We start from the raw sequence: 23,976 nt of genomic DNA on the forward strand, positions 1-23,976 counted from the left end.
TGTTTAGAAAGTATATGGCAGCAGAACAGACTTAAATTGCCACTCTTCCCCTCCCACCACCACCATGGGTATGTAGCGCAATCTCCATGCCTGTCTACTCAGAAGCAAGTCAGGTGAAATCCACAGGGCAGGGCTGCAGCCTTAATCATTCTGGATGAAAAGCAACCTAGCCCTTGTAAAATCCCTTTGCAAGGGATAAGCACTTCAATCCTAACTCAAGTGAGGCTCATTGCTTGGGGGGGGCAGGGAAAAGTAAGAAATCGGTGTACTGTTGGCTCTGCCATACCTTGTGGAAATGCTCAATGAGGATCTCCACCACAATGTTCTGAAACTTGATGTTCATCATCGCAGCGACGGTGTCCTCCTGGGCTCGCATGAGTGTGGGGCCAAATATGACCCCCATGTTAGATGGAGACATCAGGTTCTCCCGGCTGTGTTCACACACACTGTCAGGAGAGGAAAAAGAAAGCAAGAAAATTAGGGTGGAAATCAGAGGAGCATCTGATCGGGGATTCTGGAGCCGAAATTCCATGAACCGCAAGGCTTGGTTCCCCAACTACAGTCATACCTCAAGTTGAACGTGCTTCGGGTTGAGCACGTTCGAGTTGTGCTCCGCGGCAACCCAGAAGTAATGGAGCGCATTACTTCCGGGTTTTGCTGCTCGCGCATGTGCAGATGCTCAAAATGACGTCACGCGCATGTGCGGAAGAGGCGAAACGCGACCCGCGCACACGCAGATGCGCCGTCGTGTCTTACATTCCATTCGGGATGCAAACGGGGCTCCGGAACGGATCCTGTTCGCATCCCGAGGTACCACTGTACAGCTGTTCGTGGACAGGGAGAGCCTGTCCACTATATGTCGTGCATTAGTAACCTCAAAGCTGGACTGCTGCCATGTGCTCTATGTGGGGCTGCCCTTGGGCCTGGTTTGGAAGATGCAACTGGGGCAGGGTACTGCAGCCAGATCAGTGGCATGGCTAGGGCTTTTGCCACCTGGGGCAGATACCGAGTTTGCCATCCCTCTTGCTGTTCCTCATCTGGGAACCCTGCTGGCTTGCCACAGCCCTCCCCTCCGCTACAAGTGTATTTCCCTTCTGTCCCCGTCCCCCGCTAACGAAGGGGCAGGAAGGAACTTGACTCCCAGACTCCACCTCTTTGCTTTACTTGTATTGCCACACCAGGCTGGAATAGGAGAGCTCAAGTACTTTTAAAATAAACATTATGAATAGCAGCAGCATCTGACATGCTGACTTGTAGTGCAGAGGGCAGGATCTCATACAACTCACTGAATACAAGAAGATCTGTGCTATCGTACTGTACATTTTAGAAAACTATGACAAACCCACAAAAACACACTAATAATTCCCCTTCTTAGCAGCATCCCCAGGTCTTGGAGAATTTCAGCCAGGGCTGAGACTCCTTGAGGGGATTGCTGGAGACGGAAGTATAAACACTCATAGCCTCAAGTTCCAGAACACTTGCTGTGCACACAAAGGCAGACTCCCTTCAAGCAAACTCAGACTTCTACAAATCCACCAGAATAATCATGGCAACAGGTACCCCCTACCCATGCTATGGTTGTGATTATTATTACTTATATATTACTTTTCCATCTGCCTTCTCTCTGGGGCGAAGGTTGCTACCGTAATCTACCAAACCCTTGGCACGTGTTTAGAGAGGAGAGGCAGAACCACCACACTGGGGGTCTGGGAGAAAGACTGTGACCTCCTCCTCCTCTCTTCCCGCCTCCCCCCACCCCCAAATGTGATGGGCTGCTCCACCGCCTCCTCAGATCCCCAGAACAGCATTAAGGCCGTAATGAACTAAAGAGCAGACAACAAAGCACAAAAGGTCACAGGCTGCTCAGGGACGACTTCCTCAGGGAGAGCCTTTCTGCCTCCTCACTCTCCCTTCCCGGCAGCCTACATGGCACCCCCCCCCCCCCCGTTCCCTTTAACCAAGCAATAAAACAACCACAGAGCCCTCCTCATGCTTGAAATCTTAGCTGCTCCCTGCTTTCCTCCTCCATTCAGCCAGTGGGGACGCCATCACCCTGCCTCCTCCGCCACCCAGTTTGTTATGCCCTCTGCACCCCACTTCCCCCACCAGTGAGCCAGACTGTTTATGGGAGCTTCTGGCCGAAGATGTGCTGGCTGCCCAACTACTACTGAGCCAGGCTCAAAATCCTTGCATTAATTCACAAGCCCTGAAAGACCTTAGGGACCTTGCCTGAGTACTTACAACTCAAAAGCTGAGATAACCTGCAAGAATGTTGCTGGTCATTCCCTGGGTTGGCAAGGTTCATTTGACCACAAAAGGAAACCAAGCCTTTATTGTTAGCTGCCCAGTCCTGTCAACTCTCTGCCGCTGGAGATTCAGCAGGCTCCTTTGCGCTAACTTTTAAAACATCCGCTGAAACCTTTTCTGTCCTGCAGGCAATTAAGAGGACAATAGCCCGCAATGGGCTGTTGATGCCTGTTTTTAATTTATTTTTGCTTTAAACTTGTTTTTATTCTTTCGTGACATTTTTGTTTGGTCTTTATCTTTTTAATGCTCTAAACTATTTTGTGATTTAGTGGTATATAGCTATTCAAGTAAACAAGCAAGAAGGCAAGCAAGCAAGCAAGCAAGCAAACAAACAAACAACCCAACCCCTATGGTGAAGCATCATGGGATTCTTCTGCATTATTATTCATTAACAGAAATATATTAAAGAAGTTTACAGTAATAAAAACATAAAAGCATACAGTAAAAGCATTAAAAAAGTTAAAAACACCAGTAAACCATTGCGGAAGGATGTCCTCTTAATTGCCTGTAAACACCTGGCAGAATATAACTTTTCAGCAGGCTTGGCACAGAAGGTGCCCACTGAATCTCTAGTCACAGTGTTCCACTGCACTGGCCCAGTGATGCCCATTGTTATCAAATGAGCCTCTCCAGCTCATTTTGTGTGATGGGGTAAAACGTAAGAAGAGCCTGCTGTATTAGGCCAATGGCCCACCCAGTCTAGCATCCTGTTCCCACATTGGGAACATCCAACCTGATGTCCCAATGGGAAGCCTGCAAGCTGGACATGAGCACAGCAGCACTCTGCCCACCAGCAATTCCCAGTAATTGGTATTCAGAGGTATACTGGCTCTGACGGTGGAGGCAGAACATACTCTTGCAAACTCTAAAAATGAAACTTGCAGACATTTCAGGTGCACCTTCAGAAAGTTGGCAAGAAAAGTAGATTTGACATCCTTCAGATGTATACGTGGGTGTCTACTGCTGTGCTCCCGCCTGTTATTAATTCTCTTTTCTTTACACAAGCACTTTTGCTTGAGCAGTTTTGATACTTTTGTGTAATGTTGGAAATTTTGATTGCTTCTTTAAAGTTCAAGCCAATGCTTTAAGCAAATGTTAATGGGTTTGGTCATAAACCAGCTTGAGGCTGTGGTTTAATAAATTTGCAAAAAGCAAAGGGAGAGGCAAAAAAATAATAATGCCAGCAATGTCAAACCCATGCGGGGTACATGTCTCAGGTAAATCACAATTCAGTGGCTCCCAAACTCATTTGAGGGCGCTGGGACCCTGTGTTCCAGAAACTCATCCCCAGTGCACCCTACCCTATGAAAAGCATCACAGCAGAATTGCCTGCCCAATAAAATTCAAAACATTAGTGATTAATTGCAAAACCCAATTAAAATGATTTAGCTTAATTAATTCAACAAAACTGATAGACTTGATCCACTGATGCCAGGTTTTCGAAGTACACCTGCAGTGCCCGCCCCTGCCACCTCCTTGTGTCTTAGAGCTCCCCTAGGTAATCCCCCCAACCCACAAGGCAGATCCCTCCACAATGAGATCCACCCCATAGTTGAACATGCCTCTTTTGCACCAAAAAGGGGGACAAGGAGACACACTGAGAGAACCCACTGTGCGAAGGGGAGCACGTGCTCCCCATGAGGCAGGTGGCGAGCGGGAGACCCGGAGGGGCAGTGACCGAGCTGCGAGGGACCCCAGCAGTGGTGCTGCCTGCTGCCTGCACGCAACGCCTCCTGACTGCATCATTTCTCGCTCCACCTTGGACCACCTCGGACCCCCGCAGCACTCCGCTCGCCGCCTGCCTCATGGGGAGCGCTCTCTCCCCTGCACACAGCGGGTTCTCTTAGCATGTCTCCTTGCCCCCCTTTTCAGCGCCATGAGTTGGCTGCGTCTTTAGTGCTCACCACGTGCACTAGCTTGTTGCTGGTAGTGGCAGCGAGCCAGAAGCCAGAGAGCCAGCAGCAGCAGGGCAGGCCAGATTTAGGACCCTGGCGGGCCTGATCCAGCCCAGGAGCCTGAGCTAAGTGCATCATCTTTCCACCTGGCGCTCTTGAACCTGTTTGCAGAAACAGAATGGGACTTGAAAATAGCAGCCCAGGGCTCTATTGCCCAATGCTGAAAGACCTTCTGTCTTAGTCATTTGGATTGCTGGTACTCTGGGATTTGGCAAATTGCCCTCCTTGAAACATATCTCGTAAACTTAAAATAACTAAAGGGCAGAGCTTGAAAGACAGGCTTTTTTGGCTCTATGGAAGTATATGCAAATGCCTGGTTGTTCTAAGGCTTTGTAGAACAATTATTATTATTATTATTATTATTATTATTATTATTATTATTAATTATTTATACCCCACCCATCTGGCTGGGTTTCCCCAGCCACTCTGGGTGTCTTCCAACACAATATTAAAATACAATAGTCTATTAAACATTAAAAGCTTCCCTAAACAGGGCTGCCTTCAGATGTCTTCTAAAAGTCTGGTAGTTTTTCTCTTTGACCTCTGGTGGGAGGGTGTTCCACAGGGCGGGTGCCACTACTGAGAAGGCCCTCTGCCTGGTTCCCTGTAACTTGGCTTCTCACAGCGAGTGAACCGCCAGAAGGCTCTCAGCGTAGACCTCAGTGTCCTGGCAGAATGATGGGGGTGGAGACGCTCCTTCAGGTATATATACAGGACCGAGGCCGTTTAGGGCTTTAAAGGGCAGCACCAACACTTTGAATTGTGCTCAGAAACGTACTGGGGGCCAATGTAGGTCTTTCAAGACCGTGTTATTAATTAAACTAAATAGTATTCATTGAGTTTTGAATAAATGTGCAATCAATTGTTACTCTTCTTCCTCTTCTTCTTATTTGCATTATTATCTTCTCTAGTGGGTCGTGCAAATCACTATTTTTAATGATGCTTTTTATAGGGTGGGGGGCATTTGGCGTGAGTTTATGGAACCAAGGGGGCCTGAAATGTTTGGGAACCACTGCTTTATTATCTTTATTTTTCATTCTTTGTTTTCTTTCTTTTTGCCATGTCTGTAAGTCCTAACAAAACCAATAAAATATGGAAGGAGGAGGAGGATTTCAACAAATCTTTGGGGCCAATGGAGCCTGCAACGAAATCTATGCCAGAAGACTGAAACCAGAAAGAGGAAAAGGCTGGAGATTATAATCTACATCACACCCAGCAATTGCACAATGAAATTTCAAATTGCCAAAACCAGACATATTTTCCTCTGACAAGCACTTAAGAGTGGTGCTTTGTTGGAGAAGAAGAAAAAATCACATTTCTAAAACTGATTTTCCTGAGGTCTGGAAACAATCAAACCCTTTTGCTCTGAAAGCAAAGGCTTGTTCTCAAACATCCTCCTTGCCATATCAGAATTGCAACAGCCTCCCATTTCTAGATTATTATTATTTTCTAAACTTATTGGTTTTTTATTTTATATAAGTAACTCAAAGTGGCTTACAACAATAAATAAATACTGCATTCATGAAAAACAAAATCTAAAACATCTTCACATTTTTAAAAACTGGATTGAAACGCAAACACACCTGCACAAAAGGGCCAAAGATAATTAAAAGCCAGAGGCCTGACAAAAGTCTGCTGCCACCGGCAATCTTCCTGGAGAGAGAATACCACAAGTGGGGTGCCACCACTGAAAAGGCCCCGTTCTCGTGTTACCACCCTCCAGAACCCTTGCAGAGGAGGAACATGAAGGAGGGCCTCAGGTGATGACAGCAGGATTTGGGTCAGTTCATATGGAGAGAGGCAGCCCTTGGGGTATTTGGGTCCTGAGCCGTTTAAGGCTTTATAGGTCACACCCAGCACTCTGAACTGGAAACTAATTGGTAACCAGGGCTGTCGGGGCAAGCTGGCATTATGTACCTATCATGGGCAACCCCGAAGAAGAGAGGATGTGTTAGGCCATCACCAATAGCCAAGACTCTGTTGGGTCTATAGTTCAATCCACACTGCACCACACATACATACCATGAAGGCAAAATCCTGACAAGCAACCCTTCTGTGGAAGGCAACTCTGACAGAAGTCACATGTCAACTGTGGATGGAGCCTAATGCTGGCAGTGGGTGTGTCCAGAGACAAAAAACAACAACAACCACTGTGTCCAACCCCTTCCTTCTCTCTCCCCACCCCCTTGTATAGATCACTCTTGCTGGAGTCCTGATCACTTGCACGGAGCTTCTGGAATCAGGCCCAGGGCACAGTTGAGCAGAAGTCCGCCAGCTGCCAACCCCCCTGCTTTACAGTAGGAATCTTGCATAGAAACGCCAACTTACTGGACCAGGTGCCTGATGATCATTTCTAGCATCTCTCGGTTTTTGTCAGGGAGTTTATAGACAAGGGAATGGATCGCCCCCAGCCTATAATCCAGGTTGTCAGACTCTAGGAAGGAAAAAATAATCAGATTTTCAGTTTGAGGTAAATACACAGAGGCTTCGCTTCTGGTGCAAACAGCAGCTGCTGTGTGTGTGTTTAAACAGGACACGTCAATTGGGGGAGTTACACTGTCTCTCCTCACTTCCAGATTGTGATTCAGGCTCCCCCAGGGTTGCTGCTTTCAAAACAAAAAGCGTGCGAACTAACTCAATCTTTTAGTGTGGCAGCATCTACTGACATCAGGCAGGCGCCACCTGTTAAAACATTTTTTATTTTGGCAACTCTACCTAGATGTTTACAAAGCTGGGGTGAGTTCTAATCTGTTTTTCGTCTTTTCACATTTTGGGAAGTCTTAAAATTATTGTTGTTGAATTTATTATTATTATTATTATTTTACTTTTACCTGTTGAAATTTTCTTATTGGTAATTTTACTATTTTATCTTTTTTGTAAACTGCTTTGAGGTGCATTTAGGGGGGAGGAACCCAAGTAGTGTACAAATTGTATTAAATAATAAAAAATATTAACTGCAACGAGCACAATACTGATTTTGCTAAAATCTTGCTGAGGGCAGGGAGGATTTTGTGCAGAAATAAGTGGAACTCAAAACACAGGCAGTTTCTTATTTAGACACAGCTCATAGCATTTGAAAAAGAACTGGGAAGAACAGAGAAGTCAGAGGCTGCTAAAAGAGGGAATTGTTGATGGCCCGGGTAAATTTTCAATATAGTTTCCCCCTCCTTGTTTGTTTAGCCTGGAAGAGACTGAGGGGTGAGATGAGAACCATCTTCAAATATCTGAAGGGCTGTCCCATGGAAGATGGAGCAAGCTTGTCTTCTGCTGCTCCGGAAGGCTGGATTCAAACCAATGGTTTCAAATGGAAATTTTGACTAAACATTAGGAAGAACCTTCTGACTGTAAGAGCCATTTCAACGGTGGAACTGTCTCCCTTGGAAGATGGTGGACTCTCCTTCCTTGGATGTTTTTAAGCAGAGGATGGGTGGCCACCTGTCAGAGTTTCTTTAGCTATGATTCCAGCACCTCCAGGGGCTGGACTGGATGAGTGTTGTGATTCCTTTCCAAAGCCCCATTTCTACCACCTCACCATTTAAACTAGAAGAATCCTTCACTCTTATGCATGCATTTTCCCATGCAGCTCTGAGTCTCCACATACACACCATGCTCTCCAGCTGTTTAGGACTACAACTCCCATCAGCCACAGCTAGCACAGCCACATAACGCTGGGTTGATGGGCGTTGTAGTCTAAAACTGGTGGAGGTTAGAGGGATTGATTGATTGACTGAAACTGTCCTCTCCCAGGGTCCTGGCTCTGTCCCAAAGCACCTTTGCAGCCAAGGTGCAGAGGTTGGAGCCTCCCTGCTGAGTGATAACAGGCCTCCAAGATGCCTCTGCGATTGGCCACTGTTGAGCCAAGGAGAATCTTCTGACAGTAAGAGCTGTTTTGACAGTGGAACAGACTCCTGTGAGAGGTAGTGGAGGTTTTTAAGCTGTCGTGTATGATCTAGCTGAGATTCTTGCATTGCAGAGGGTTGGACTAGATGACTCTTTGGGTTCCTTCCAACTCTATGATTCCATGCTATTTTGTCTGTATGGCAGCATGGGGCTCACGTTACATGTCAACTGGGGGGGGGGTGCAACTGGGGGGGTGCAGATTCTCCTTGGCTAGACATCTCTCTCTCCTTCAATCAAGCCCAGAGCTCCAGGCCATTGATCTCCACTTGCCCCAGCTCAGCACAGAATGCAACCTTTCACCACCTGTGGCAAGTCTGTGCTGCATTACACCTCTGCTCCAGATCAGCTGGGCTCTTGTGAGCCCAAAGATAGAGACTGACCCTGAGGTACTACAGTGCGAAGCTTAATTTTTGCAAATTTCTTCAGTGCGGGGTTTTTTAAAATATGTTCTTGAGTGTGAGGGATTACAACCTGCTATTAATTGGATAACATTTAGCTTGTTAAGTCTACGTTTAATGAAGAAGCAAATAAATGGCTTTCAGAAAACCAAGGAATTTTAATTTTACCTTCTGCAAATGTCAGGCGATGATATTAATTAATTAATTAACAAATATTAATATTACTTTGCAAGTACTTGGCAATCATTTTTAATGATCGCTATGTGATTTTACACACATTTTACTGACCAAGCAAAGATAAATTGTATTAATTCAACCCATGGGATAGGATGCGAGAGGGTAAGTTGTGAAGGCTCTCTTGCACTTGCTTAAGGAAGCCTGTGCTTCAAGCTAGCTTGCAAACCCGCGAAACTATTCACAGAGAAACAGGGAGAGGAGGTTGGATGCCGAAAACGGGAAGCACCAGGGAGCTCATTACAGCCAGCAGGAGTTCAATCAAGATGACCAGATTCTTGATTTATCCACTCATTTAATTAAATTGTTGTCCGGGCCTAGTAATACAATACTGTGCAAATTTGGACTGTCGACCTAATTGAAAGGTTTCAGAGTTAATTAACCGTGCTGCTTTGATTGTCCATGGAGCAATCAATTAAAAGGGGGGGGAAACATTGGCCATGACGTCCTCAAGTGAGATTTGCTGTTCCTGCCCTAGCTCAGTGGTTCTCAAAGTGGGTAGTCCTGCAAGGGGGCAGCAGGGGAAGCACCGGAGGTCTATTGACTATTAGACTTTGAAAAGCAGGTAACACAGGATCAAGTCCATCAATTTTGGTGAATTAAACTCAATAGTTTTAATCCGATTTTGGATACACGTGCAATGAACTGTTACTGTTTCAAATTTTATTGCATTATTATCTTCCTTAGTAGGGATACACAATACAAAAAAGAAATTGGGGGGGCAGTTGGGAGGAGGAGGAAATATCCATTTTGGGAGGCAAGTAGTAGGATCTGCCTTGGTTTGTATGAGAGGAGATGAGGCACATGTCCCTGTTTTCTATGTGCTATCACCTCCTTTACAGAACATGAGAAAGTGGTTCTTCCAAGGCGCTTAGCACAGATCTAACATTCCAGAGAATAGAACCTTGTCCTCATCAGGCAAATGAGCTCACACGCTTCAGAAAACCACTCTTAATAGCAGCTCACCACCACCCGGCTCCCAGGCACTTACTGGCAGCTAAGATCAATTCTTTGTGAAGCTTATACGTCATGACAGGTTCAGAGAGATTCCTGTGGGTGAGGGAAGAAAGAGAGAGTTCAATGCATAAGTTCCATAGGAAACAGGGAGGCACAGCCGTGCTCTACTCAATCTGGAACAATTTGTATGTTGTTGTTGTTTTAAAAAATCTCAATAAATTCCATCAAGACCACTCTATGTCCAAGGCCCTGATGATATGAGTTGAAGTTTCCTTGTTTCATGGACAGGGACACAGCTCAGTGGAACAGCTCCTGTTCTGCATGCAGAAGGACCTCGGTCACTTCCTCAGCTTCTGGTGAGCATAGCTGGGAAAGATTTCCACTGACACCTTGAGTGGAGAGAATTGGGCAAATGGAGCAGCCGTCTAAGGCAGTGCTCACAGGATAAGACAAGTGCAGTGAAACACAGGAAAGCTGTTTTTAACCAGCTCCATGCCCTCTGTCCACCCACTCTGTGCAGATTAGCTAGATAAAGGTCAGATATTTTAGAAAGCAGAAACTGAGAAAGAAGAACCTACCTGAGGTAGAACTTCAATGAGCTTGTAATTGTCTTGATGTCCCAGTCACTATTTTGGAAGTCCACATCCCCTGGGCACTTCGGGTCTGGAGAGAGGAAAAGAGAAGAGGCAAAAAATAATAATAAAAGGTTTAGAAAACAGACCAGGAAACCACCGTTTGTAACTTCTTGTTCTGTGAAGGGAAGCAATTAAAACATTTCAGGCTCAACAGTCTGAGAAAACCGCAGTGTTACACCACCTTCCCCTGGTGTTCCACTTGAAATTTGCTCTCCTTGTTATTTTCATTTTATTGTTCCCAATGACAAATGAATTCCTTTTTGGTATTGAAAGAAGGCCAAGGGGAAGCACAAAGAATATCCAGAACACGGTCCCCGTGATGAGATTCATCCAAGCAACCACAACATTTTTGTGGAAGTGCAAAATACAGTATTTAATGGAGAAAGTGGCACCCCCAAATTTCCACTGGGGGTGAGGGGAAGAATGGCTCAAATGTGTGAGCAGCAGAACTACCTGGGCTCTCCAAAGGACAGGTGCATCTCTCCACTACCACCACCGTGGGTTATTTATTTATTTACTTACTTACCTTATTTTTCACCCTATAGAACGCACTTTTCCCCCTCCAAAAATGAAGGGGAAATGTGTGTGTGTCCTATGGGGCGAATGCAGGCTTTCGCTGAAGCCTGGAGAGCGAGAGGGGTCGGTGCGCACCGACCCCTCTCGCTCTCCAGGCTTCAGGAGAGCTGCAGTGCCAGCCCCACAAGGTCGGGGGACAGCGGGGAGGCGGAACGCCGCCATCCCGCTGGCTCCCGATGTGGTTTGGACGCTGACGGCGGGAAGTCGCGCGCTTCTCCCCGCCGCCAGCCCCGCAAGCTCCGGGGACAGCGGGGAGGCGCAGCGCGTCTTCCCGCTGTCCCCGGACCTAGTCTGCAGGCGGGCGGCGGGGAGAAGAGCGCTTCTCCCCGCTGCCTGCCCCGCAAGCTCCGGAGACAGCTGGGAGGCGCAGCGTGTCTTCCCGCTGTCCCCGGACCTAGTCTGCAGGCGGGTGGCGGGGAGAAGAGCGCTTCTCCCCGCTGCCTGCCCCGCAAGCTCCGGAGACAGCTGGGAGGCGCAGCGTGTCTTCCCGCTGTCCCCGGACCTGGTCTGCAGGCGGGTGGTGGGGAGAAGAGCGCTTCTCCCCGCTGCCTGCCCCGCAAGCTCCGGAGACAGCTGGGAGGCGCAGCGTGTCTTCCCGCTGTCCCCGGACCTGGTCTGCAGGCGGGCGGCGGGGAGAAGAGCGCTTCTCCCCGCTGCCGGCCCCACAAGCGCCTGGGGGGGGAAATAAATTTTTTTTCTTTATTTCCCCCCCAAAAAACTTGGTGCATCCTATGGGCCGGTGCGTCCTATGGGGCGAAAAATACGGTATTTATAAAAAATATTTAGATCCCACCGTATCACAATAATATATCAGGGCAATTTACAACAGTAAAAATAAGATAAAAACATACAATAGAAGCATAAGAAGTTAAAAGGAAAGAAGTTAAAAACAAATGCTGGTAACCCAATGTGAAAGGATGTATACTTCATTGCCTTCATTGCTGTTGGCTTCAGTCTCTCCTGCGAGATGAGGGAAGAGTTTTCTTGATTGTTGATCCAAAGGCTTTGTTCAAGCCTTCATATATTTGGTGAGTGCTGCCGCTGTCAGCAGTGAGTTGAACACTCCAAGGCAGCTTTAGTAAGTAGTCGTTGGCACACTGTCTGGCAACCCACTGGGTATCACTTTCTCAGTGTAGAAAGCATCTTTCAATAAGGTAGCTCACAAAAGACTTTTGCAGCAATAACAAGGCTCCATGTCTTTTATGCCAGCCTCAAGCCAGTCGTGGATCTGTTGTTCTCTTTGATTGCCTATGTCGTAGGTTGCCTCTTTGATGCAGCCCCAACTTGCTTTGATGCTGTCAGCTTAGTAGAGTTTGTTCAATGGAATCAGAGAAACATTCACAAAGTTCAGGTATGACTGTTCTGACAGTGTTGATTTGAGACCACACTTTCTGCTTGTATCTTATGCCAATCAGGTTGAGCTTATAACTCGTAACTGCTGCCTCCTATATTGCTTTTGCTGCATTTGCAGCACCAAAGTCACCTCTCTGGGGTGCAAGCCTGTGCAGTGTGTATGGAGGTCCTGCACTGCCCAGGACAACAAGACCCCCTGATGTGGCCCAAAGGAAAGGAAAGCAATACATTTGGCACCAGGAGTTTCTGGAAGGAGGTATACAAGACACCAATCACCTAAAGAGACTCCACTCTGGATACTGCACACATCTGGTGGAATAGAAGTTTTCAGCAGGTGGTTTAAAAGTTGAAGCAGAAGAAGAAGAAGAGTTTGGATTTGATATCCCGCTTTATCACTACCCGAAGGAGTCTCAAAGCGGCTAACATTCTCCTTTCCCTTCCTCCCCCACAACAAACACTCTGTGAGGTGAGTGGGGCTGAGAGACTTCAAAGAAGTGTGACTGGCCCAAGGTCACCCAGCAGCTGCATGTGGAGGAGCGGAGACGCGAACCCGGTTCCCCAGATTACGAGTCTATCGCTCTTAACCACTACACCACACTGGCTCTCGAAGCAGAAGGTACCTGCTGAATCTCCAGTGGCAGAGAGTTCCATAGGACTGGGCCCATGACGCTAAAGGCTTGGCTTCTCACTGTCACCAAATGAGCCTCACCAACTTGGCGAACAACCAACGATGTTCCTCCAGATGATCTCAGTGATCAAGTTGGGATACTATAAGGTTCAGGTGAAGTTTACCCTGGAACTAGGTTGTTCAGGGCTCTGTAAATCAATGCAACCTGGCTCAGTAGTAGATGGGCAGTGCAGTGCAACTGTTTTAACAATGGTGTCACATGCCCTCAGCCAGAAGCTCCCATCAGCAATCTGGTTGCAGTGCTCTGCACCAGCTGGAGCTTCTGAAACAGGCCCAAGGGCAGTCCTACACAAAGTGCATTGCAGTAATCCAGTCTGGCGGTTCCCAGTGGCCACGCTAGAATTTGCACCTAGAATTTCTAATCCATTGCAGCTCTATGTTTTGTTAGTGTCAAGTGGGATTGATGGTGCCAGAAGCAGCAGCAGTAGCGAACTGGACAACCAAACCAAAGCACATTTAACAAACCCCAGCAGGGTCTCTCGATAGAAAGCACACGGAGCTATTTGCCCAGAGGAAAGGCAGGAGAACTATTAACAGCCATCAAACACACTTTGTCCCATGTAATTAATCATCGGAGAGTGTGACCCTGCCTTGTACAACTCAAGACTCTGCAGGAATCCAATATAACAGCAGCAAGGGAGAGCACAGCCAAGTGTTTTGAAACAAAAAAAAAAGGGGGGCAGCCAAGGAAGTAGGGCTCTTACAGGAATCAGCAGGCACTTTGCTGATTGGCAATAAAAAGGACCTGCTCAGAAAGTGACGGGGAGCCAAGAGATTTATTTCTTAGAAAGTGTCGATATTAACACCATCAAAGCAGCCAGCTGGCCCTGACTCCAAACAACCACGTGGCTTCCACAATGATGTAATGGGAAAGAGATGGCAGACCTTCAGCCTTCATGCGAAGCCACCCACTAAGATCTTGAAAGAGTGGTGCCATGATTTACTTTTTCTAAGCCCAAGCCCTCCTCACAGTGTAAGAGCCTGCTGGATCAGGCCAACAACCCATCTGGGCTAGGTTCCTGTGCTCACTGTGGCCAAATGGTCCCTATTGACCCAAGAATCCAGATAGACTTCCTCTGGGTCTGGAGGTTCCATAAGAGCATCAGAAGAGCCCAGCTACTGGACCAGGCCAATGGCCTATCTAGTCTAGCCTCCTGTTCTCACAGTGACCAATCGGGGACCCCAATCGGAGACCCACAACCAGGGTCTGAGCACAAGAGCACTCTGCCATCCTATGGTTTCCACCAATTAATATTCAGACACTTTACTCAGTCTGGCTTTCAAGACAGAGCATTGCCGCCTTTTTCTCTATGAATTGGTCAAATCCTCTTTTAAAGCCATCCAAGTTGGTAGCCATCACTGCTCCATGTGGGAGCGAGTTCCACTGTTTACCTATGTGCTACATCAAGAAGTACATAATTGTATCTGACCTGAATCCTACAATGTTCAGCTTCACTGGATGTCAAATTGGGCAATGATATCCAGGAAAGGTGTCCGAACACACAAAGACCTGGCAGACAGACGAGGCACTTTCCAAAATCTCCAGCAGATTATTTGCTGGGCGTGTAAATCAAAATAACCTGCATCAATCTCTGTAAATGTATCCACCTCTGCTTCTTAACCTCTGTTGTTTTCCTGCTGTTGATTCTATCATTATTACAGTTGTGATACGTGCATCTTCATTATATTAATTCCCAGTCTAATGTACGTTTATCTATTGTTATGTATGCTTTCATTCTTACTGACATTTTCCAAAACATTTTATCCTCTTAGAAATATTCACATTTCCACAAACTCCCTCCTCCTGCTGTCCTGCCCCTAGTTGTTGGCATCTGTCTGTCTTGGGAGACCATGCAGGAATGCGCCTTTGGGGGTGAAGTCAAACTGTTGGAAGGTTGCAGCGTCTGCTGTGGCTCTAGAGACTGATACAGGAGAGACATGTTTTGTTGCAGTTGGGGCAGATGAAGGTGTCCAGTTGTGCTGCTACAGAGGCAACATGGCATTTTTCTATCTGTGCTCCTCCCAGTGGTCATTCCTCCTCTGGTCACTGCTGTAGTTATACAACCTGACAGTCTGTCTCCAGGCACTGTGGTTGTCTGCAAGGGACTCCCACACAGCAGGGCTGATATTGCCCGCCTTCATTTGCCCACCTTTGTAATGCAGAGTTGGTCTGCCTATGGGCCTGGTTCTTGAAGCTCCCCATGGAGCACGTCCTTGGGGGTCCTGCCATCTTCCATTCTGTGGACATAACCAAGCCAGCACAGATATTGCTGAGACAGTGCGAACCTGCTGGGAATGTGGGTTTGTTTGAGACTCTATCCTGCCATGTGATGCACAAAATCTTCCTGACGTAGCACATGTGGAAGGTGTTGAGGCATCGCGCTTGTAGGTTGTAAGTTGCCCACGATTCACTTCCATAAAGCAGCGTGCTCAACACGCAAGCCTGGTAGACCTTCATCTAGGTACTGGTCGTTAGCATCACATTCTCCGATACCCTTTTGGAGAGGTGAGCCATTGCCAGAGCTGCCTTGCTAGTACTCTTGTCCAGCTAAGCATCAATGGAGAGGCTGCTGGTTATGGTAGAACCCAGGTAGACAATGAGGGAGGAGTTGAGATGAAATTTCAGCACTCTTGTTGGGATTCTGTCCCATCCTGAGAATTTACCACATGCCTGAGAGTTCACAGAATCATAGAGTTGGAAGGGACTCCGAGGGTCATCTGGTCCAACCCCCTGCAATGCAGGAATCTCAACTCAAGCATCCATGACAGATGGCCATCCAACCTCTGCTTAAAAACCTCCAAAAAGGGAGAGTCCATGGCGTTCATCAGCTTGTCAAGGGAGGGAGGGACATCTAGGTCTTCCAAGGCAGGCAGAGTCTGGATGCTGTCAACTGCTGTGTCAGCGACCATGTTTTCCTGTGAGCTGAGGTCTGTGACGATCTCTCTCAACAAGGTGACGGTTTCCTGACGGCTAGCCCAAAGGCTTTCTTCATGCCCCACTTAAGATTAATCTACCATATTTTTCGCCCCATAAGACGCACTTTTTTCCACAAGAAGATTGAAAGATCGGACTGGTGAATACTAAAAGCAGCAGACATATGAGATGATTGGACCCCTACTGAACTCGAAGCATGGGAACCCCCAACAAAAAATTATAATTTGGATAAACTTGAATACTACGGTTGAAAAAAGAGTAATCTGGGATGCAAGTAAAGCGGTCATGAGAGGATTTCTGATTCAACAGAACGTAATAAAGAAGAGAAGTCAAAATGAGAAAAAAGATAAAATTTTGGAAAAAATAAAAGAAGGAGAGAAGAAATTAAGAGCGAAACCAAAGTCGCAAGAGATTCTGAGAGAAATAAAGTTATATCAAGTACAATATATGAAAATGATAAATCAGGAAGTAGAATGGAAAATCAAGCAGATGAGACAAAAGACATTTGAATCGGCTAATAAATGTGGGAAACTGCTAGCTTGGCAGATGAAAAAAAGACAAAAACTAAACACTATTACAAATCTGGATGTGGAAGGAAAGAACATACAGAATCCATTGGAGATCAGAAAGTGCTTCCAGAGATATTTTAAACAACTATATACACAAGGGCCACAGAAAGAGACTGAATTAGACCAATTTTTAAGAACAAACGGATTACAAAAAATCTCTCAAGAAAATAAGATAATGCTGAACCATAAAATTACAGAACAGGAGGTGGAAGGTGCCATTCAGAACATGCAGTTGGGTAAATCTCCAGGGCCGGATGGCCTAACCTCCAAATACTATAGATCTTTGAAAGATTGGTTAATTCAGCCACTAATGGAGGTCTGTAATGAAATTCTGGAGGGGGAAAAGGCGCCAGAGTCGTGGAAGGAAGCCTACATTACACTTATACCGAAAACTGAGTCTGAAAAGACACAACTTAAGAACTACCGTCCCATATCCCTGCTTAATGTGGATTACAAAATTTTTGCTGATATTTTGGCTAACAGATTAAAAAAGGTATTAGTTGAAGAGATACATAAAGACCAAGCCGGCTTTCTCCCAGGTAGACATTTGTCTGACAACACGAGGAATATAATTAACATTTTGGAGAAGCTGCAAGTGAATATTAATACCAAAGCAGTTTTAATTTTTATAGACGCAGAAAAAGCCTTTGATAATATTTCCTGGAATTTTATGAAGAAGAATCTTCAGGGAATGGGGGTAGGCCAGGGGTTTGAAAATGGTATAAGTGCAATATACTCAGAACAAAAGGCCAAGTTAATAGTTAATAATGTGATGACAGAGGAATTTAATATAGAGAAAGGTACACGACAAGGCTGCCCAATTTCCCCATTGCTTTTTATTTCGGTCCTGGAGGTTTTGCTAAATATGATTAGAAGGGACCGTTTGATTAAAGGCATTCGGGTCGGAGCTAAACAATATAAATTGAAAGCTTTTGCAGATGACCTAGTTTTGACGTTACAGGAGCCAGAATCTAGTACGAAAAGAGTATTGGAACTGATTCAAGAATTTGGTCATGTGGCAGGATTTAAGCTGAACAAGTCAAAAACTAAAGTTCTTGAGAAAAATTTAACACCAATTGAGAAAGAGAGGTTTCAGAAGGAGACAGGTTTAACATTAGTTAAGAAAGTAAAATATCTGGGGGTTAATATGACTGTTAAGAACTTAAATTTATTTAAAGATAACTATGAGAAATGTTGGACAGAAGTGAAAAAAGATTTGGAAATATGGTCAAATTTGAAGCTTTTCCTTGTTGGGTCGAATTGCAGCTATAAAGATGAATGTATTGCCAAAAATGTTGTTTTTGTTTCAGTCATTGCAAATTTTGGACAAGATGGACTGTTTCAAGAAGTGGCAGAAAGATATTTCTATATTTGTCTGGCAGGGCAAGAAGCCTAGAATAAAATTTAAAATACTAACTGATGCAAAGGAAAGAGGTGGATTTGCCCTGCCAGACTTTAAACTGTATTATGAGGCAGCAGCATTCTGCTGGCTGAAAGATTGGCTGCTTCTTGAGAACACAGACATTTTGGATCTAGAAGGGTTTAATAATGTCTTCGGGTGGCATGCATATTTGTGGTACGACAAGGTTAAAGCACATAAAGCATTTAAAAACCATATTGTCAGGAAAGCATTGTTTAATGTCTGGATAAGATACAAAGACTTATTGGAAACAAAAACCCCAAGGTGGTTGTCACCAATGGAAGCAAGGGCTCAGAAAAAGCTCAATATGGAGGCCAATTGGCCGAAATATTGGGAAATTTTGGAACAGGATGGAGACAAATTGAAATTGCAGAGTTTTGAGAAATTAAAAGATAAAGTGCGAGATTGGCTACATTATTATCAAATAAGAGAGGTCTACAATTTAGACAAAAAAATTGGCTTCCAGGTGGAAAAATCAAAATTGGAAACAGAATTGTTAGATCCCAAAACTAAGATACTTTCAAGAATATATAACTTGCTGCTAAAATGGAATACGCAGGATGAAACGGTTAAATCTGCAATGATTAAATGGGCACAAGATATTGGTCATAATATTATGTTTGCTGACTGGGAACAGTTGTGGACCACTGGTATGAAATTTACGGCATGTAATGCCTTAAGAGAGAATATTATGAAAATGATATATAGGTGGTACATGACACCAGTCAAGCTAGCAAAAATCTACCATGTGTCTGATAATAAATGTTGGAAATGTAAGGAAAATGAAGGTACATTCTTTCACCTTTGGTGGATGTGCCCAAAGATTAAGGCTTTCTGGGAGATGATATATAATGAAATGAAAAAGGTATTTAAATATACCTTCCTGAAGAAACCAGAGGCCTTTCTCTTGGGCATAGTCGGCCAATTGGTGCCAAAGAAGGACAGAACTTTCTTTATGTACGCAACAACAGCAGCAAGAATACTTATCACAAAGTATTGGAAGACACAAGATTTACCCACCCTGGAAGAGTGGCAGATGAAGGTGATGGACTATATGGAATTGGCGGAAATGACTGGCAGAATCCGAGACCTGGGAGAAGAGTTGGTGGAGGAAGATTGGAAGAAATTTAAAGATTATCTGCAGAAACATTGTAAAATTAATGAGTGTTAAAATGATGTTGGATTGAAAATAAGTGGTATTAACAACAAAATTAATAAGAATATGTAAAAATGAATAGATATTGGATGAAATTATAGAGTTATAAAATGTTAAGATAAAGAGTGAAGGTAAAGGAAAGAGGGTAAGGATTTGCTGACTTGATTATGTAAATGGGAATACAAAAAGAGGAGGTGTGAGGAGGTCAAAGAAACAAGTTAAGGAGTTTAAAGTTATGAAAAATGGTTTTGTTTTTAATTCTTTCTTATTTTTTTTTGTATGTAGTGTTTTTTATTATTATTTTTGTATGTTGTATTTCTCTATATATTTCTACCTTTTCTTTTTTGATGTATTTTTTTTCTTACTTTTCTCATGTGTTTTTGTATTTATGTTCTTGTGAAATTTAATAAATATTTAAAAAAATAATAATTATAATTTGGCAAAATATTTGGACTTTATGATATGTATTGGAATAATTTGGAATAATTAATGTGATATGATTGGATTGTTAAATGGAACTTAATAAAAATTATTTTTTTAAAAAGACACACTTTTTTCCTCCTAAAAAGTAAGGGGAAATGTGTGTGCGAATGCAGGTTGCGCAGCTATCGCTGAAGGGGCTCCGTTTCTCCTCTCGCTTCGCTGGAGAGGCGCTGCGCAGAGAGGGAAAGCTGTGCAGTGCGCCTTCAGCAAAGCGGGAGGAGAAACAGAGCCCCTTCCGTTTCTCCTCCCGCTTTGCAGAAGGGGCGCTGTGCAGAGAGGGAGAGCTGCGCAGCGCCCCTTGTCTAATCCCCTTTTGAAGTCACCCAAGCTAGCAGCTGTCGCTCAGTCTTGTAGCAAGTTCTGTCTTTTAACCATATCTTGTGCAAAGTTCTTCCTTTTGTCTGTCCTGATCTCCTACCTAGCAGCTTCCTTGGATGTGTGTGGGGTGGGGGTGATATAAATATCTTCAAGGTTCAGGATATCCTGATGAAACCCTTCGGTTGTTTATTAAATAGTTTAGTACAACATTTGATTCAGAATATTTTTTTTCTTGTTTTCCTCCTCTAAAAACTAGGTGCGTCTTATGGTCGGATACATCTTGTAGAGTGAAAAATACGGTAAGTTGAGCAGCAATTGAAACTTTAATAACCTGACTCTTAACTCATTCCACATAGCTCTAATTCTGATAACTGGTTGTCCCTTTTTTCCTGGGGTGAAGGGAGTGTGCACACTGCAAATAGTTTTTGTGATGTTGCTTTTTTACATGCTACTGGTTCTCTACCATTAAAAAAAAAGAATACCTTCAAACATTAGCCTATTATCTGCAAGCCATTCCTGCTCTGAAATATAGTAATGTAAGAGCATAAGAAGAGCCAGCTGGATCAGGCCAATGGCCTATCTAATCCAGCATCCTGTTCTTACAGTGGCCGAATGGGAAACCACCAAGCAAGCTTCGAGCACAGGAGCAGTCGCCTCTCCTTATGTTTCCAGCAGCTGGGATTCAGAAGCATTGCTGCCCCCAAATGCAGAGGTAAACATCAACAGCCACTCTCCTCCATGGGTTAGCCTAATCCTCCTTTAAAGCCATCCAAATTGGTAGACATCATTGTTTCCTTGCAGAACTCTTAGGTTTGAGCTTGCATCCAGAACCTTCAGATTTCCTTATTTAAAGCCCCTCTGTCTTATTTTCTGACTTCTGAAAGCTTGCTGCTCTCTGAATTCCAACAGTTTCAACTACAGTTTCTCTAAAAGCCCCACCAGCCATTTATTTTTTCACCCTCTCCCAAAATGTCAGTATCTTGCTCTCCGTGTGCACATGCCTTTATCAGGTTTGATAGCCTGCTTTCTTCCTAACAGGCTGGGAAGCCTTGTGTCATTCTGCAAGCTTTATTTCTCCCATTGGTCTCAAGAAAATCAACTTTCTTGCTCAATCTACAGCTGCCCTTTCTCCCAAAACCTACAGCAGTTGTGAACCATTAGCTGCATCCCCACCCCAACTCCCCATTTGTACTTTTCAAGTATTCTGAACTTGACCAAACACCCCCTTTTGCATTTCTCCATTTTTCTGGTGCTCCACGAAGCACCTCCTACCCCTGAACTGTGCCAGATGGGCTATAGGAACAACTGTTCAAAACGGATGCCCGAATTTGGATTTTTGTGTGTGTGTGTGTGTGTGTGTGTGTGTGTGTGTGTGTGTTTAATACAGAGATCATAAGCTTTGGGCAGTCTTGCTTTGAGTGTTTCTAAGCCACTCTGGAAGCCTTTTTGACTGAAGTGGAGAGTACCAAATGCATCCTTTCTCTCTTTCAATCTCTCTCTGTTCCAAAGATTGTAGGCTGAACATTTATCCCTCTGCACATATTCAGACCAAACGCGAAGACAAGCATAATTCAAAGCAATGTCTCTTCTTCCCTTTCCAAATTTGGTCAGGTTATGATTGAGCCACCTTACAGCTGAAGAGGTCTGTAGTGTCTTGGGGAATGCCAATGAAACACAAGATCCGAAAGAGTCCTCTGACTAGCAGATCAACAGGGAGAAGAGATGCTGTAAAGACCCAATTCTCTTGTGCACCAAGGCCCCTAAATTAATAAATATTTGTTGCATTTATATCCCACCTTTTTCTCCAAGGAGCTCAAGGCGGCATACATGGCTCTCCCCTTCCTCAATACCACAACAACCTAGTGAGGTAGGTTAGGCTGAGAGGCAATGACTGGCCACCAGGGTCCTACACAGGGAGTTTTATGGCTGAGTGGGAGGATTTGAACCATGGTCTTTCCCATGTTCTAGTCAGACATTCTAACTGCTACGCCACACAACAGCACAAGCAACAGGAAATTACAGCAGTATGAAAATCATCCTTAAACCACCATGGTAGCAAAGTTCAGAGTACTATGTGAATCCTTACAATCCTTATTGGGCAGGCCCTCTATGTCATGGGCTGGCTGGATGCAGAGAAGCGCTAGGAGGCACTAGCCGGGGAACCTGCTAGGGAACCCCCAGGGGTAGAAGGCTCAGAGCCAGGGGATTGGTGATAGGACAATGATGAGTAGTCAGAGGGAGAAGGAGCAGACTTGGAGGAGGTGTCAGAAGCAGAAGAGGCAACAGGGTTTGGTGAGCAGGGTCATGCTGCAGCAGAGAACAGTTCATATTCCGAGGCAGAAGCAGGGGCTGGAGAGGAGTGGATCCAGGAGACAGAGAAGCTGGCTGCTGAAGAAGCAAGGGAGTCACTCCCTTCTGCTGTAACAACCTCCCCCCCCCCCCCCCGGTTTCCTAAAACTCACAAACGAAACAGACAGAGCAGAGAGTGGTTGTGTGAAGACACAGCCTGAGACTGCATGGGAAAGACTCTGGAGAGGAGAAGTCCTACTGGGCACTGGGAAGGCAGGGACCTTCAGTCCTTGCAAACGCTTCATTGGGGCAAGACCTCCTAGAAAGAGTTGCTGAGACCACCGGGCTGGATTGTTTCACTGAATAAAGAGTTCACTTCACTGGCCTCAGATGATTTATTGTTCTATTGCTGAACTACGCTTGGGAGCAGCCACTGAGAAGGCCCTCTCCTGTTCCCCCACCAAGCAGGCCTGTGAGGGTGGCCAGACTGATAGAAGGGACTCCCCTGAAGATCTCAAAACCTAAGCAGGTTCATATGGGATGATACAAGATTCAAGATGACCGTAACAGATTGGAGAACTGGGCCCAAAATAACACAGTGAATTTCAACAGGAACAAAGGTAAGCTTCTGCACTTAGGCAGAATTAACCAGCTGCACAAATGTGAGATGGGAATACCTGTCTTGCAGTAGCGCATGTGAAAGAATCCAGGGGTTTTAGTAGACCACAAGCTTAATGTGAGTCAACAGTAAGATGCAGCAACAAAAAAGAGCTAATGCTATTCTAGGCTGCATCAACAGAAGTCTGGTTGACATCTGAAGACAGCCCTGTTTGGGGAAGTTTTTAATGACTGATGTGTTAATGTATTTTTAATCTTTTGTTGGAAGCTGCCCAGAGTGGCTAAGGAAACCCAACTAAATGGGTGGGTATAAATAATAAACTTATTTTATTATTGTTGTTGTTGTTATTGATGATGATGATGATGTCCAGACCAAGGGAAGTCATAGTATTGCTCTATTCTACCTTGATCAGACCACACCAGGAGTAGGATATTGACAAGTTGGATCGGAACTTGGCATGACTGCAATGAGGGCTAGAGCTGATTACGCCTGCCTAAACAATTTGAAAAGACTGAGCTCCTACCAGATGAGAGACTGTGTTATAAAGAACTGGAACATACTAACTGCTTGGAAGGTGGTATCCAGCACTGCCTAGCCCACTGCCACTTACAGAAGCTGCAAGCGTCTTTGAGCAGGGACAAGAGACATATAAGGAACTGGCTCTATTGGAACGAAGTGGGGAGAGACTTGCAGTCAATTATTTCCTCCAAATGTTTGCCACAGTATCCACTTATTAAAACGGCGCAATTCTGTCCGCCTCGCTAAGAGCGGCCTTCACAGAGCTGCGCTTCGATGCAATGCTTACAGTGGCCCTGGATGGACAATATAATAAGGTCCCTTATGAAGCAAGACTCTGATTTTGCAGGCAACTGTATGTGGAATATATATCTCATTATCTACAACACAATGCTGGCTTTGTGCAGAACCAACAAATCGATTTATGAAACCCTTGTTTGCGCAGGAAATCAACCTAACTATGGCAGAGAGAAAGAAGTGGCTGCAGAATGTTGCTGATGATTTTAGCAATTTGCTCTCTATGCTCTGGCAGCTAGGGAGATTAGAGTGATGAATTTGGATGAATTAGCCATTAATTGTAAAGGGGACTCAGGGATCTAACTTATACGATACATAGGCAACTCCTCTCTCTTTTAACTGTCCCTGTAACAAGGTTTTTGCCAGTTTTG

The 23,976-nt window shown here is 45.0% G+C and overlaps 1 protein-coding gene across 3 annotated transcripts in view; it reads right to left on the bottom strand.

Annotated features, from left to right (window-relative positions):
• The window catches only part of OPHN1 (oligophrenin 1), a 127,217-nt gene that overhangs the window by 32,216 nt on the left and 71,025 nt on the right, over positions 1-23,976 (bottom strand). For all 3 annotated transcript variants that reach the window (XM_053374236.1, XM_053374238.1, XM_053374237.1), the window contains 4 exons: positions 10,330-10,414; positions 9,786-9,844; positions 6,591-6,696; positions 287-446 (listed from right to left, as the gene is read on the bottom strand). In XM_053374236.1, the coding sequence (XP_053230211.1) occupies positions 287-446; positions 6,591-6,696; positions 9,786-9,844; positions 10,330-10,414 (410 nt within the window). The remainder of the gene's footprint in view (positions 1-286; positions 447-6,590; positions 6,697-9,785; positions 9,845-10,329; positions 10,415-23,976) is intronic.

Source organism: Podarcis raffonei, chromosome Z, assembly GCF_027172205.1.
Source record: "Podarcis raffonei isolate rPodRaf1 chromosome Z, rPodRaf1.pri, whole genome shotgun sequence".
In the NCBI taxonomy this organism is placed as follows: domain Eukaryota; kingdom Metazoa; phylum Chordata; class Lepidosauria; order Squamata; family Lacertidae; genus Podarcis; species Podarcis raffonei.